Source organism: Cuculus canorus, chromosome 2 (genome assembly GCF_017976375.1).
Source record: "Cuculus canorus isolate bCucCan1 chromosome 2, bCucCan1.pri, whole genome shotgun sequence".
In the NCBI taxonomy this organism is placed as follows: Eukaryota; Metazoa; Chordata; class Aves; order Cuculiformes; family Cuculidae; genus Cuculus; species Cuculus canorus.
In genome coordinates, this window is record NC_071402.1 from 153,436,341 (window position 1) to 153,452,428 (window position 16,088).

Genomic DNA, 16,088 nt, shown 5'->3' on the forward strand with positions numbered 1-16,088 from the left:
ACTTCTACCTTCTGCCCACACAGATATAACTTAAAATATTTACTGAGTGCTTACACCTAAAAGGCTAACGTGATGGTACTGCACAGCATGTCAGCAAGGTGATGTCTTGGAGGTGGGGGAGTGTGGCTTTCTTGCAGAGGGTCTCTCTGGCATCCAGATGCTCAGCAGGGAGCACACTGCTGCTGGTTGTTTCTAGATGTTTGGGGTGCCTGGTACCTTTGAGGTCCCCCCCACTTACCCTTTCTGAAAGGTGTGAAACCCTTTTTTCTCCCTTTTATAATCTCTTCCTTCTATTTCAGCCTCACAGACTCTAGGCTATCATCAGGAAAGGTTCTACTGCTCCTGTCTTTTATTTCCACCTATGTGTACGTGCAGACCTTTAGCAGAGGGTTCCCGCAGTTCTTTCCCCGTGGCGAGCACTCCACCGCTTGCCTCAGCTGTGGTCCCCAGCTTTGCTGGAACAGGACTGGCAGCACAAACCATATGATTCTTGACAGCCTCACAGCTGTCCACACTGCGCTGTGCAGTAGCTGTGAAACTCCCTGCTCTTCGTGGTTCACTTCGGTCTGTCTGCGGAAAGCTGCTGCTGCTGGAAGTTGTGATACTAGAGCTGCCTTACAGGCTCCAGAAATGTCTGCTTTACCCTTGCATTCCTTTTTCAAATAGTACAGCTTTGAAAGTTAGTTTGTTTTGTAGTTGTCTTTTATAAACTATAACATTATGGCATATTTGCTACAATTTCACTTTAAGGAGCTTTATTTGTTTAGTCACAATTATCCTTGAGCCTTTTAATGAGCAGTGATAGTCTGTCCTAACAGGATGTATGAATAATTATTTATTCCGCTGTGGATAATCTGGTGTTTGTAACTCATGTCATTTATATACCATGGTGCTGTCTGTTTAAATCTCTTAAGTCTCCTCACAAGTCTCTCTAGTCCCAACCAGCATAAATAGCTTTGCTTTCCCATCTTACCAACTCTGGCTGCAAGGCCAGATCAGGTTTCACTGGTGCTCCAGTGATTATTTTCACTGACATAGAAATAACAATTTCTTTGTTGCTCTCACATTGAGAACCAGCTTATGAAATAGACATATGTACTGGTTAGCTGTAACTATTCATTTTTCCCCATTCTTACGCTACATGTTTCTTTTGCATAATTTTGTCTTCAGCTACCTTTTCCTAAAGGTCTCTGGAATGTGTCAGACATTCACCGTCAGCTCCCCGGGAGGCTGTGCTACCTGACACTGGGCCTGTGTTCAGGCAGGATTAGTGAGGGGGGTGTGACCAAGGCAATGAGTCTGAAGATGAGTGTTTCCCAGCAGTACTATGGTAGGATCTTGAGTTGAGTGCCATGAATGAGACCTGTTTGACCTGCCTGCCAATCTGCATGTCCCCAGAGGTCTGTCTGCCTTAGAAACATGCAGTCCTACCTATAGAGAATAAGTAAAATTATTTGGCTTCGTTCTGGACTCCTGTTTGGGCTCGTGACATGCTGCTCCCTTCCTTAACATCTGACTGTCTGGTGTTAGCAGTGCTGTAACATTAGAGCAGTTCAGAAGCATTTTGTGTAGAATGATTAAGGTTGGCAAAGACTTCTGATATCATCCGGACCAACTGCTGGGCCAGAACCACTGTGCTTGCTCATCCATGTCCTAAAGTGCCATGTCTACACGGTTTTTGGGCACCTCCAGGGATGGAGATTCCACCACATCCCTGGAAGCCTGGGGAATCCTCACTTGTATTTCATTTCTTCCTTCCTCCCACCTTCCCCCAGTGTGGTGGGGGCAAAAAGACCTGTCCTAGACTATGTTAAACCAAATCTAAGGGGCTTTGTTGGGTTCTCAGTGTCTTCTGTTCCGATTTGGAACTTTCCTTTTCTAATTTAGCCTTTCTCTGTTGCTACTCTTGCCTCGCCTGCTTGAAAAGCACAGGCACTCCATATTTCCCCCCACCCCGAGAATTTAGTGAACATTACACAAGAGTTGAACTTCACTTTTTTTTTCATCCTTCCACCTTACCTCCTTCTACCCACCCACCCAACCCAGAGTGCCCCAAACCCAAATGTGCTAACTTGCAGATGCACTGAAATCTATTTAAATGGGAACCAGGACAAACCAAGCCTCTATCCAAGTGTCTGATTCCCTAAGGCATCTTTATGGGGTCTTAGGGGCATAAATACGAAGAAAACAGAATTGCTCATTTAAGCATTAAAAAAAAAAGTGTTAAATGGCCTTCCTTTAATGCAAACTGCATTAGTTGCAGAAGTTCACATTTAAAGTTTGTGGATATGTTTATTATAGAAATATTTTTCAGTAGCTTCCATATGATATGACACAAGGAGTGCTGTCAGAGCTGTCATTTCAGTGCTGTTGCTATGTTATGCATGTTAAAACATAATTGCAAGTGGTACAGGGATATTGCAGTAGTCACAGTTCTGTAAATAGAAATTTCCACTAATGAAACTTTTAGGTGTTGTTTTGTTTTTAATTATTAAAGTAAATGAGGGTATTTGGATTTGTGTATGTTGTATGATCTGGTATATGTGGCTGTAGCCAGTGCTGTGATTTTCTCAGTATTCCATTTTTGCTCCATGTTTCATTAAACCTTTTGGTGCGTTGTGTTTGCACTTTGTGTTACACATAAGGTGTTCATGCTAACAGAAAGGCGTAGGTGTAGTAATGAGCAGTGTCCAAAAAGGCAGAGCTTTGCCTTTTCTGCAGTGGCAATGGGTGTGAGGTGTTAATGAAGCTCTTCCTCTGATTCTGTTCTTATTTTTGGTGCTGTTTTTCAACACCTTTTAGCAAGCACTTGTCTAAAGATACAGAGTTTTAAAACAAAAAAATTATATTAATAATTTGAATACTATATGTGGGTCTTTTTGTTAATCATGGACTTTTGTGATAAAAAGTGTTCTTCTAAAGTAACTTGAAATTAGCTGTAAATAGTGTTCTGGAATGCTGAATTCTGATACCTGAAAGCACTCAGGAGCTTTTATTGCTTTGTTGTAAAGGGTTAAATTGGCATGAAAGTTGCTCTCTAGTGGTGTTTTTAATGCTGTTTTGCCTCCCCCCAAAAAGAAGTAATTATCTTTCCTTCCACAGCGAACAACTCTGCGCCTTTTGTTACTGTGGAGAACGGAGCTCATTAGGACAAGGAGACTTAAAACAATTCAGTCCAACTCCTGGATATGTTATCCCATGGAAAAATCAGCCTTTAAATAAGAATGAAGCCAGTGACAACACCGATGGAGCTTGTGAAAGAACTCCAAAGCAAAACTCAGTGTCGTGCAAACAGAGAGGACAAAAGAAGTAAGTCCGTTCTGCAATAAGTACCTCTTGCATGATTTCAGGAAGCATCTTTACAGATACAGATAACGTGTATTTGTGAAAATGCAGTTCATTAATATTAGTATTTTGGTGGGATTGGGAACCCAAGCACCAAACCTGCAAGCAGAGGGAGATGTAGATTAGATGTTAGGAAGAAATTTTTTCCTGTAAGGGTGTTGAGGCACTGGCACGGGTTGCCCAGAGAAGTTATGGATGTCCCATCGCTGCAGGTTTTCAAGGCCAGGTTGGATGAGGCTTTGGGCAATCTGAACCAGTGCAAGGTGTCCCTGCCAAGGGGATTAGAACTGGATGATCTTTATTGTCCCTTCTAACCCAAATGATTGTGTGATTTGTGATTCTGAATGTAATTGCTGAAGTACCCATGGTTTTCAGGAAGGCTGAGTTATCACAGGTTAAAATTCCAGTGCTTACTGTATCTCCTGGCTTATTGGAAGTAGTATGTTTTTCAGCATCTCTTTAGAGGACATGAGCAGGAGAGCAGTCAGGTGTTTTTGTGCTGTCTCAACTCTGGAAACTTGGAAGTGACAGCAAATGTACATTTGAGTTATTAGTCTGGGAGAATAATGAAGTTCAAAGAGCCTCAGTGGAAAACACAGCACTGCCTTTCCTACCAACGGTTGGATCATCAGGGATCAGGTCTCTTTTGTCAGTAAGGTGAATGCATGTCCTGGGATGCCCAAAATAGGTTTTTGCCTGCAGGAAATAAAAAAGGAGGAATCATCACCTCTTTTTATTTAGGTGGAGCAATCTGAGTTTTATTAATTGTTTTCTGTCAGGACTAGAATTGGGGGAAAAATGAATAAGGTTATAAATGAGATCCTCCTATGTCAGCACAACATAATAGTCTCTATATCACTGCATTTTTCAATTCCGCACTTCTCTCCCTTCCCTCCCTTTTTTATGGCATGGCATAAAGATATTTATTTCCAAGCAGCTTTTTTTACTCCTGGTCTTTTTTCTACCTTCCCAGCATAGCTGCTGTATTTTATCTAGGCATCTTATCTCTGCCCGCAGCAGTCTCCTTTGAGGATACTGTCAGCAATGCAGGCTGGGTCGGCTGTTACAACTGCAGGGAGAGGGCTGTATGAAAGCTGCAGCTGGTGTTCACCACTTACACCACTCCCTTTTCTTCCTTCTGCATCTCTTCTTCCCCAGAGTGCTTGCTGTTACTTCATTCTCCATTTCTAGGGTTGAGCAAGTTTTAATGTCCAGCAGAAATGGACTTTAAAAACAGAAGCAGGTGTGTCTTTAAGAATTGGAAAAGAGCGGGCTGAGGGCAGGGGCATTTTACCAAGCAGGTTTTGTTGTCTATTGAATAGCAGCTTTAACTGAAAACTTTGTTATTGAGAAAATGGTTAGGATAAAGTATGAGGAAGAAAGACTTCTCTTCATGTTGATTTATATTTTGAAAGTTTATATTGCCTTTCCCTGAGTTTTGAACCATTTACAAGTATCTGGCTAATTGGCTCAAGAATTTGGTCACTTCTAAGTTTGTTTTTCTGCTTCCTGCTACAGATCTCGATCGAGTATAGCATCATGTGCAAGTGTCGGCACCCAAACTGCTTCTGACGATCAGGTTGTCAAATTCTGGGATGAACTCAGTTCAGTTGGCTTACCAGATGACATTGATATTCAAGCCTTATTTGAGCCAACAGGTAAGATATGTTGCTATACTTGTTTTTCCCCATCCAGTAGTAGTACAGTAGCTACAATGACAATTAATTAAATTTTTCAGCTGTTGGTTTTCTGTGCTCTGGTGTTTGTCAAGCATGTGATGATGCTTTCATAGCTTTTGCCAATGTTATGTGGTATTTCTGTGTAGTTGTCTTTTCGAGTACTGGACAGAATAGTTGCCTGCTTTGTATGGGGAAATATTTGTAACCTATTGGTAAAGTGGTGTTCAGGTGGTAATATCTTCAATATCCTGTTTCAGGGAGAAAAGGAAAAAGAAATGATGCACAGCTTAATGTAATTCTTGAAGTCCTAATCCTGCAGCTTCACCTAATCTGCTGCAAATGTGGGGTTATCAGAGATAATGGAAGGGAAGATTTGAAATAGCAGTATTGGTAGAACAATAGAGGGATAATACACTTGCATGTTTCCTGTGTCTGCAGGTTTTCTGTCAGTAAACTGTCTGATTTGTCATCTGCTCTTTCATTTTAATGGAACTTTTTTTACTCAGTTATGAATTACTTTTTCAGAAAGCATCTGTGTCCAAATGCTTTGATGTCCATTACTCTGCTCATGTATTTTGCCTCAAAAATGGAAATATATTTGTAGTGTAGTAGAAATATCATTCTTTCATAAGTGTGGAAACTCATTTCAGACTTCAATTAGAAACAGAAAATAAAATTGAAAAAAAATTACAGTATGTGTGGATGGGGGTGGGGAGGGTTATAAATCTAAATTTTTTTAAGTTGCTGTTTGTAGACCACTCTTCCCAAGCCCATACAGAGTTTTTTGAGGATGTTTTTTCATTGCTCAAGGATTAAGTTGACAAAGTACCTAATTTCAACACCTAATTTAAGGTGTTACGACTACATGATCAGGCATTGGAAAATAAGAAACAGATATGCAGAAAGTGTTGAGATTAAAAGGAAGGTGTGTTATGTATAAAAGAGCATTGTGGTGTATTTAGTGTCTGACAGTAACTGCAATAGATTCAGTGAATGACAATGAGAACGTTAAATGTTGCAACAAGAAAAACAGGAGGAGGAGAGACTGTTCACTTGAGCAGGCAAGAACTAAGTTCCATACTTGCAGGAAGTGCTTGACAGAATTGTACAACTCGGGTTCCCTTTCTTTCTTAATGTATTAGGTCATTGCTGGGCTCATCACCGCTGTGCGGAGTGGTCATTGGGAGTCTGCCAGACTGAAGAGCAGCTATCGGTGAACGTGGACAAAGCTGTTGTCTCAGGGAGCACAGAAGTGAGTAAAAAGGCTTGGATGCTCAATCCAGTAAGAAAAAAGGGGCTGGGGATTGAAAAAAGATAGTAGACTATTGCAATATGAGATATGACCAAAAATATCCGCTTATGGATCTCAGAGCTCATATTTATGATAAGATTTCCTTGGACAGGTTTTCATGATTAAATCTACCCTTGCAATTTGTTGAAGACTTATGGAGTTGCATTGAATATGTCATTAATTAGTTCTGAGGCAACTAGAATGTAGAAAGTACCTGGCCGATGAAAATAAAATACAGACAAAAGAAAAGTTGAGATCGAATTAGCAAATGCCCTGCTGGGTAGAGGAGATACTTATTTTGCTGGCTTATATTAGGAGACTCAAATCTAGTAAAAAACTCTCAATTACTTTCATGCCAGTTTCAAAAAGCAGGTTGGTGCAGGAAAACCGATGTTTACCACCAAGCCTATGTTGTTACTTTAAATAGTGACAAAAATTTATTTAATCTTTTAATTTGTGTTTAGAAAACTAGGTACTTTTCAAAAGCATGGACTCCCGGTGTTGTATTCTAATACCATTTTGAAACGATGAAGAGACCTATTTCACATTGGTTTTACTGTGTGTAGCCCTATTGTTTTGTCATATTTAATCATGTCAGGTAGATTATTTTTATAATGTCATTTTTTTCTACATTAATTAGGCACACTATCAACAAATCTATGTAGCTGTTGCTGGGTTTCCCATGATCATGCTTAGGCTTATTTTTACTTGATTCTAAAAGTTTTTCATGCATTATGTTAAGATAAAAAAATGATCAGAAGATACCAGTAAATGCTCTCCGTTGTGTGGACTAAAAAGCTACTTTAAATCAGTCTTTCAATACAAGCCGTATAATAGAGCTTTCTCTGCACCTTCTACTTTATATATTGAATAAATGCTTTTCTTTGAATAATTTTAATTGATTTCTGTGTATGTGCTTTCAAAATAAAAGACTATTCAGAATGAATGAACCTGACAGTATTAAGTTCTAAATGAACTTGGAGATATTAAAGCATTTGTGTGTTGTGTATGCATGTATAAAAAAATTATAAGAAGAACTGAAAGACCATCCAAAATTGGTTACTCCAAAATCCCTGCTGAAAAGTTTACATCTCCCTGGTTTTGGCTGATGATGGTGGCTTGTAGTTGTTTTGTGATCTATTCATTACCATCTGTAGTCATTTTCATTATGATATTTTGGTTTCTAACAGAAACCCTTGCTGCAGTGTTCAAGCTTGTGTTTTGCTCTATTGAATTTCATCCTGTTTCCATTATATCAGTACTGTTTCTTTCCGTACAGTACTTTGCTGCTTCCCTGTGCCTCAGGCTGGTGATGCCTTACCTTCACCTCATTTGTTCATTTTAAGTTTTGTGTAGATGTTTGTAATGCCAATATTTAAATAAGAATTCTTGAGGAATCCCACATCTCTCTGGTGAGGTGGGTTCCATTTCAGCCCTGTCTTTTCAAGTGCACTCTGCAGCTTTTCTACAAATCTTATCAAATAATTTGTGGGTACTCCTGTTTCACACGTTTCAATGCAAGTCAGCTGGCAAAGAATGATGTGTTGGTTATTCTCTTTTATCCTTCTTGTGACATTCTCGGGGAGAACGCAACTTGATTGATTGTAGAGGAATAGCGAGTCAAAGTGGGACATCTTATTCCACCATCACACCAGGGAATTTTTTGCTTTTCGGGTTGTTTTTTCTTTCTGGAATATGGAGGAGACTCTTCTGGTGTCTCTGTTCCTGACCATGGAGCAGCACGGTGGGATTGCTCAGAGTGTTTGTGTGTAACTGGTTGGGAGCCTGAGTAATCCATCCATTTTTCCCCCAAAAGTAAAAGCTTGTGTCAAGGCTGAAGTACTTGGTAATAATTTTTCCACTGGTAGTCGCTGAGCTAAAGGCGGCACAGAAAAGTACAAGGTGCAGTCATTCTATGTGATAGTGGAAAAACTCAAAAGAAGATATTAATCTTCTTTTAAGTTATAACAGTTAATTTAATGTATGTTTTTGTGTTTACAGCTGCTTGAGCATTGCTTTTGCTAAAAATTTGGCTGCTTTCTAATGTGATTCTACTGCATTTTAAAAGTAAAGTTTCTATTTAGATGTTCTGAATGCTGTCGGCAATGCAGATGCAAGTATGTGCTCAGGGGTAACAGAAAAATAGTTTAAATAAAAACAAGCTGTATGGTTTTTCCTCCAATTGCCACCAAAATTTACTTTGAGTTTTGTTGTTGTTGCTTGCTTGCTTGGGGATTTCTGTCATCTTGGAAGTCCCTCTGGCATGACTTCGGTTTATGATGAGGTCTGCAGTATTGACATCTTAGCTGGGAAAGTATTTTTCTTTTCCTTATGTTCATGTAGAGGTTAATTTTTAACATGTAACAAATTTCTTGAAAGCATAGTCCATTGGTTTAGGTCTTTTAATTTGTGGAGAGTGTTTTGGGGCTGTTCTTACCTTGAGGGGGTCTCTATTTTGTAAGTTACATTCATGTTTCTCATTAGTGAGGCTTCCTATTGTTTGTGAATCTGTTTTAACTGGATATGACAGTATTTCTTATTACTCTGTTTACCAGTTGAGATGTCTGTTTGGCTTCATTGAACCCACGATTGCATTAATAAAGCTTGTGTGGGCATATTTCATTGACCTATTCTAAAATATGTATGTTAATTCCTTTTGGTTTTCTTCTTGGCCCGTATTTGCTGAAGGTTTGAAATACAGTTCTGTAGAGATCTCGGTGTCTGCATGTTTCACAAAATACCCTGCTTAGCGTGTCTGTCTTCTTCAGTTCTTCCTTTTGATTCACTCGTTTTGGAAGCCTGGCAAAGACATCTGACCACTTTTTTTATACACATTTGTGTCTAGACATAGGTGGGTGCTTTGACTTTCATTCAAAATCTTGGGTTTGCCTCTCTTTAATGTTAATGAGTGCACATATATCCATCTGTATATGTGAGGTGTTTGAAATCTTGTGGAACGTGTTGTTTTATGACAACTGACAGATAAAAGCTGGAGTGTGCAGTCAAGTTTATGGTAGTAGATGTGCTCTAACCCTTAGAGGTCGTATTGGTGACTCATGTCATTGCTTGTCTTGCTTGCCTCACCTGTCTTGGCAAGTGAGTGTCATGGATTTTCTCAGAACCGTTTTCCAAGTTTAAATAGTCATAAGGAAGAACTGGTGATCCAGGTGACAAGAACAGTGTCAGAGCGTTTCTCAAGGCGACTCTGAAGAATTCACGTCCTTCTCTCTGCAGCTTATATGTAAGCTAAAGAGCCTGAACACCCAGACATAGCAGTTTTCCCCTCCACTTTAATAGGTTTTCATGAGTTCAAGAAGGACAAGGAACCTCTGGAAAAACAAGTCTTATGAGGAGCGGCTGAGAGAGCTGGGGTTGTTTAGCCTGGAGAAGAGGAGGCTGAGGGGAGACCTTATTGCTCTCTACAACTACCTGAAAGGAGGTTATGGAGAGGAGGGAGCTGGCCTCTTCTCCCAAGTGACAGAGGACAGGACAAGGGGGAATGGCCTGAAGCTCCGTCAGGGGAGGTTCAGGCTGGATATCAGAAAAAAAAATTTCACGGAAAGAGTCATCGAGCACTGGAACAGGCTGCCTGGGGAGGTGGTCGTCACCTTCCCTGGAGGTGTTTAAAGAACGGGTGCATGAAGTGCTTAGGGGCATGGTTTAGAGTGTGTTAGGAATGGTTGGACTCGATGATCCGGCGGGTCCTTTCCAACCTAGTGATTCTATGAGGAAGAACTTCTTTACTGTGAGGGTGACAGAGCACTGGAACAGGCTGCTCTGGGACGTTGTGGAGTCTCGTTCTGTGGAGATATTCAAACCCCGCTGTGCAACCTGGTGTGGAGAAACCTGCTTTAGAAGAGGATTTGGACTGGGTGATCTCCAGAGGCCCCTTCCAACCCCGACTGTTCTGTGATTATGTGTCTGCATCTGGTTTTGTCTGTTTCTGCATATGTTTGTTGTGAGATACAAAGACAGTAGGAAATGGAGACTTAGTAAGATAAACTAAGCAAAAGAAACTGATTGAACAGAAGTCAGAGTTTTTGCTAAGTAAAATCATAGATGTGGACAAGCAGAGTTTTCTGCTTTTTCTTGTCTTCCTGACTTCAGCCTTAAGCTTTCTTAGCTATGCTGCTTCTTGATATTTGGAAGTGTGAACTTACCAGCATTGCTGTTTAAAAGGGAGGCCTTTAGGGTTTGCATTTGCTCAGCTTCTAACAAGAGTGGTTTCTGAAATATACTCAGGTGTTTTTAAATACTGCTTTATAATTTCCTTTTTTATTTTACATATATTGAGTAGGTTTCTCACAGTCAGCTGAGGAAATAATAGAGTTTACTTGCTTGTCTGCCTTAAATTTTCCAACCATAGTTCTTCTGTATGCTGCAAAGCCCCCAATGAAGTGGGCTACTTTTTTTGCCTGGTATGTAAATATGTCAATTCAAGAAGACTCGGTAGATAATGTGTTTTAACCACTTCTCAACAAACTGTGTGGAAGAAGAGAACACAGTGGTAACTTTCCCAGCCAGCTTTCTCTTCCGATAAGATGTAGAAGGTAGTTTATGCATCTGGGAGATTTTGTCAAGGACGCTAAACTAAAAGAAAACTGTGGGAATGGTGGAATCCAAGAAGGACATTTGTATTTACTTACAGACTGAATAGGAAAAACATGATAGCAATTAAATGTCTAAAGCAGTCATTCCAAAATTACTCTGTTTCCATTTTATAAAATGTGGATTTCTGTTTGCTTTGAAATTCCCCATTTGCATATTTATCTACTTCACAGCTTTCATTTTGCCATTAAGTCAAGTGTTTCCTCAGGACCAAGACACTTGCAACCAAACAGCTGAAAAATTGCTGTTGTCTTCTTCCCATCCATTTTTTTTAGTTAATCAGGGCAGTATCTTCCCTTTGTACAAGGCAGCTGTTTACAGCTCCTGCTGAGTTTGTCCAGGGCTGTTTGGGCATCGCTCAGAACTGGAGGGGTTGTTGCTTTGCACAGAGGCAAGTGGATCAATGGTATCTCGCCTTGTTCCAGACTCCAAATGATTTTCTGTTTTGACACTCCTCCCTCCTGTAAGCCCTTTTCACATGGTAACACAATCTTGAAAAGCTTTTTTAAGGCAGCTTCCCTTGAATTCTGTCACCAGAGGCAGGAGATTGCCTGTTTGTGCATGCTTCCAAGTTGGGGCAGTGCTACAAGGCTTGCATATTAATTATCCCACTCAAATTGTTTCTTAAAGCCCTTTCCCTCTACTGTTTTTAATCCTTTCCTCAAAACTCAGTATTAGGGTGGTGCTTACCAAGCTAAGCCGTAAAGAAATAAATCCAGAGGAAATGTAGGAACCATTTAAAATGTTTATACCTTTTTTTAAAGTGTTTGTCTGTGTTTTGAATGTGTGAGTACATTCACCCCTGAGCCTCAGAATGCTTCTCAGCTTGTCAAGACTTGTCTGTGTTTTTGGGAGATGGGGGTGGGTGGGGGGGTGTTTACTTGTGCTGCTTTAAGTTGAAAACTCAACTTGGCTAAATTGATGCTTCTTGTTGTTTTCCCTGTATGTAAAGATAAGCATCAATATCTTTATACACTATGAACTTCACACAGTGGGGAGGATTGTGCCCATTTAGCCATAGCAATTTTTCAGCTGGTTTTACTTTTTGCTGACATAAAAGCTGTGTGTGAAAAAAGGTGACGGAATCCTGAAGCAGCTCCGGTTTTCAGAAGTTCCTCTCCCAACTCTTGAATTTTTTTATAGTACTTTGGCTTGTGCAAAGCACTTGGCTTCATCTCTGCCACTGCGGCTTGGGAGGGGCTACCTGGCTGCTCTGTTGGAGTCACTTCTGATTTTATCTGACTGTGTTTGGGGTTTTTTTCCTGTAGTTGCTTTTGTCTTGCAAGAGAGGAAGGAAGAACTGCAGGAAATATTCTTCCAAAATAACATTTTACTTTTTTTTTCTGTGGGTTACTGAGTCTCAGAGAACTCTAGCACAGAAATTTCTGGAGAAAGCTTGAGCGGGAGTAGTGATGTATGTCTCATCCACAAGACCCTTCCATATACTGGTGGTCAATTTAGTAGTTTCATTCTGTTCCTAGTGTGTTTTAGAAAACCTCTAACAGTTCAGCAGTGGGGGCCCTGCGTTATTTCAGTTTTTCCATGAACTACCTTTTTGTTATATTGGAATTCCTCTAGAGATTTGAAGCTGTTTCTGTGCCTGCAGCAATAAGTTGTGCTTCAAGGAAAGACATAGTGACCAAGAGTTCAGCTTTGCTGACACTTTAACACTATTAATTATCTTCCATGAATTACTCTGTTGCAGAAAGATTAGAATTTTGGTCACCTAAAGCCAGATCATTTGTGTCTTGCAGAACATGAATCAGACTGTTGTTGCGGATGGCTAATGAATCGGAAACCATATGTCAATTATTTTATAACTGTCTTTTCCAAGTTCTTTGAAGGACCGTCAGTATCTTAAAATTATCATAGTTGGTTTGGATTTACTATGTGTAATTCTTCTGGTACACCTTTGTACACCGTAAAGTACAGCTTTGGTAAATCTATTCAGGTTCGAGAGCTGTCATGGGACCTGTGTATGCATTTAGTTCTTTTCAGGGGGGGAATCGTGGAGTGGTTTGGGTTGGAAGGGACGTTAAAGGTCATCCAGTTCCAAACCACAGCCATGGGCAGGGACACCTCCAGCTGGATCAAGTTGCTCAAAATGTCATCCGGCCTGTCCTTGAGCACCTCCAGGAATGGGGCATCTACAGCTTCTCTGGACATCCTGTGCCAGTGTCTCACCACCCAGCAATTTGAGAACAGATATTTGCCTGCTCAGTAAGATGTACAACTTAATTCTCATTCATACTGTTGCATGAGCAATGATTAAACTTTTATTTCATTTGTACCAAAATAAGCTTTACCATTATGTCCATGAAGTCATTGTCCTGTAGCAGCTGCTTTGAAGACCATGCACCAAAATAGAGGAACATAGGGAAGGCATAGGGAAGAAGTGAGAACACGCAGGTAAGAGGAAGGAAGAAGGTTAATATTTGAAATTACTAGGACTGTTGAAAAATTCACCCTTTCCTATAATCTCACCTATAATCTGACTCTTAAGAGCCAAAGCAAACAAACCATAATATGATATACTTCATGCAAAAAAATAACCAAACCCACCTAGCTTTTTGCCGAGCAGATGTTATTAACCTGACAGTTTTGCCAAACATTTATGCTTTTTTGTTTCAAATTATTCAGTTAGATTTTGTGCGTTCAGTTTTTTCTTCTGCAGTGAAACACAGAACTGAAAAAACTGAGTTACGCTTCTTACAGCTAAAGAATTTTGTTCCCTGTCAAAATACACCACCTTTAAAACTACAGAGTTTTGGACTCAGCTTTCAGAAGAAAGATTTCAGTTTCCCTGATGGTCTCAGAGACCACATTTTCTAGAACAAAATCAAATACATTTTTCTATATCATGCTGTTATGTAACAAAATGAATAGTTGAAGCTGACTAAATGTGAATCAAGAACTCTACGCTTCTCTGCTTCTAGTATGTATTCGTAATTATTTTGGCATGTGAAGTATGGGTACCTTGGGATCTAATTAAACCCCATGCTTGGATGTGGATCTTCAGTGACGTATTCAGAAGTTTGAAAGGATTGCTGTGAAATAGAATGATCTGCTTGAATAATGCTGTCATGAAGTGAGAAACGTGGAAGAAATGTGGCTAATATAAAATCCAAACACTTTTGGTGAAAGAAGGGGTCTGAAATAGATTCTAATTTTGAATTTTCCATATATTGAGAACAAAACCTTTGTTTATTTTCCTAGTGTTTCTCATGTAATTGTTGCTTGTTCCTGAATATTTTAATGCTTGAGTAAGTCTGCATACATTTGTGAAGGAGTGATAGTTTATGTGCATTGGTTGTGATAGACTAACTGAGGTTTGCTGAATGAAGACCTGATCTGTTTTTCTTTCCTGATGAGCTGTTAGATGGACTAATATTCCAGATTTGTACTATCTGATGTGAGAGATGCTGTTACTGTTAAGTAATTTTTTCAGTCAGCCAGCCAGTGACAAAACCAAGGACATAAAAAGATACAATGTTACACTGAAGCTATTTAGTTAAAGACTTGCAACTATTTGATGATGTGCCTGTCCGGAACTTAACTTCAAAGAAATACATATTTTTTTCAATTATTTCCTCATTATTTAGCGTACTTATTGTTAACATTCCAGTGAAGTTAGTACTGCGCTTCAGTGTGTTAAGGTCTTCGGAGTTTCTATGGCTGGAAAAGTCTATTATAAATGTGAAGAAATGTTTATTTCAAGGCTATATGACACATCCCCAATTTAGCAAGTTTCTTAATTAGCATCTCAAGAAACACAAAATGCTCCCTTTTTAAAGGACATAAACCTCACTGTCCTGTTCATGTGCTTATATACAGAAGAGGGTCACTGTGCCGAACGTTAGCAAAGCATTTGATTTAGATCTTCTTCTGGGTACTTGGGAGTTTGATGTGTAACAAGCGCAAATACTTCGATGTGACTTTTCAGTCTTTGTACAAGTTCTCTGCTTTTAAACCCATTATTGTCATGATTCTGACCTGTTGATTAGAAAAAAGACCACGTGATATTGTGCAACCAATTTCACTGTAGTTAATTTTTGTATTGTCTTCAATGTGCTGATTTTGTTTACAAGAGGAAGGCAGGCATTAAGTTGTGAACCACAGTTTGGAGGAGCGTTTGTCCTCTCGGGTGAAGCAGAAGTAAAGATGTACATTTTAAAACTGATTTTTTAATTGGTTTTTCTAAGATTTTTCTTTTGATTTGCTTTGTTCTGTACCTTCTGTGAGATAACAGGTGTGTTTGTATTCCTACCTTTTTGTTTCCAAGTATATGAAAAAAAAAATATTGTGAATTTGTCTACATAGCAAGCAGTATTGTCAGTGCACAGTAGAACTTGATGACTCCTTCTTTGGTCCTATAAGAAGTAAGTGGTAGGGTTAATCCCCTGCCAGCTGTTGCATAGGGACAGTGATGGGTGCAGGTATTCTCATATGTACATGGTAGGTCTAAGTAAGAAACTTTATTCAAGGTACGAGAGGACTTTTCATAAAGTCAGGTTTTTTTTTCCGGTGCTTGAATATAATTTCTGCAACTTCATTGCCTGATTCCCCCTGTAATTTTGCAGATCTGAACATGCTGTCATTTCCAGCAGGCGAATCTATATAAATGATTTTTCTTGTAATAACCGCATTTCTGCAACGCAGTAGCAGAAAGAGGAAAAGGCTTGGTTTACTTCAACAGCACACAGCATCTTTCTTTAAGACAGTTTGTATGGCTTCATCTAAAGGAAAGTGTGTGATTGTTTCAGCCTCAGCTATTGGTTTTTCTCTCCCAGCGCAGTGGTGGTGCTGGTTTCCTGCTGTGGTGCCAGGAGGCCGTTCGGTGGGAGCTCACCTTGGCACTGCAGTCGGAAAGCAGAGTCAGCCTGTGAGTTTTCAGTCTGTGGGGTTTTCTTCAAGATGAATGCTTTGAAAGACGCACCTTTCTTGAACTCTGGATGTCGAATGCATGGGTACTAGAATCAAAGGAGAGCGATTGTTGCTACAAAGATGTTTCTGAGAGAGTTTTGATGCTGAATAGACGACAGGCATTGCAGATGCTGAGGGCAGTCTGTGAGGTGTAGGAAGCAGACAAAATAGACTGGGGGCACGGAGAGGGACTGAGTGAGGAGCAGCAATAGCCCAGAAATGAAAGCTGAAAAGCCTAGCTG

General features: G+C 39.8%; 1 protein-coding gene across 10 annotated transcripts in view; it reads left to right on the forward strand.

The window, feature by feature from the left end:
- The window catches only part of KMT2C (lysine methyltransferase 2C), a 216,326-nt gene that overhangs the window by 86,905 nt on the left and 113,333 nt on the right, over positions 1-16,088 (forward strand). For all 10 annotated transcript variants that reach the window (XM_054060776.1, XM_054060778.1, XM_054060777.1 and 7 more), the window contains 3 exons: positions 3,103-3,309; positions 4,864-5,003; positions 6,167-6,276. In XM_054060776.1, coding sequence (XP_053916751.1) covers positions 3,103-3,309; positions 4,864-5,003; positions 6,167-6,276 — 457 coding nt within the window. The remainder of the gene's footprint in view (positions 1-3,102; positions 3,310-4,863; positions 5,004-6,166; positions 6,277-16,088) is intronic.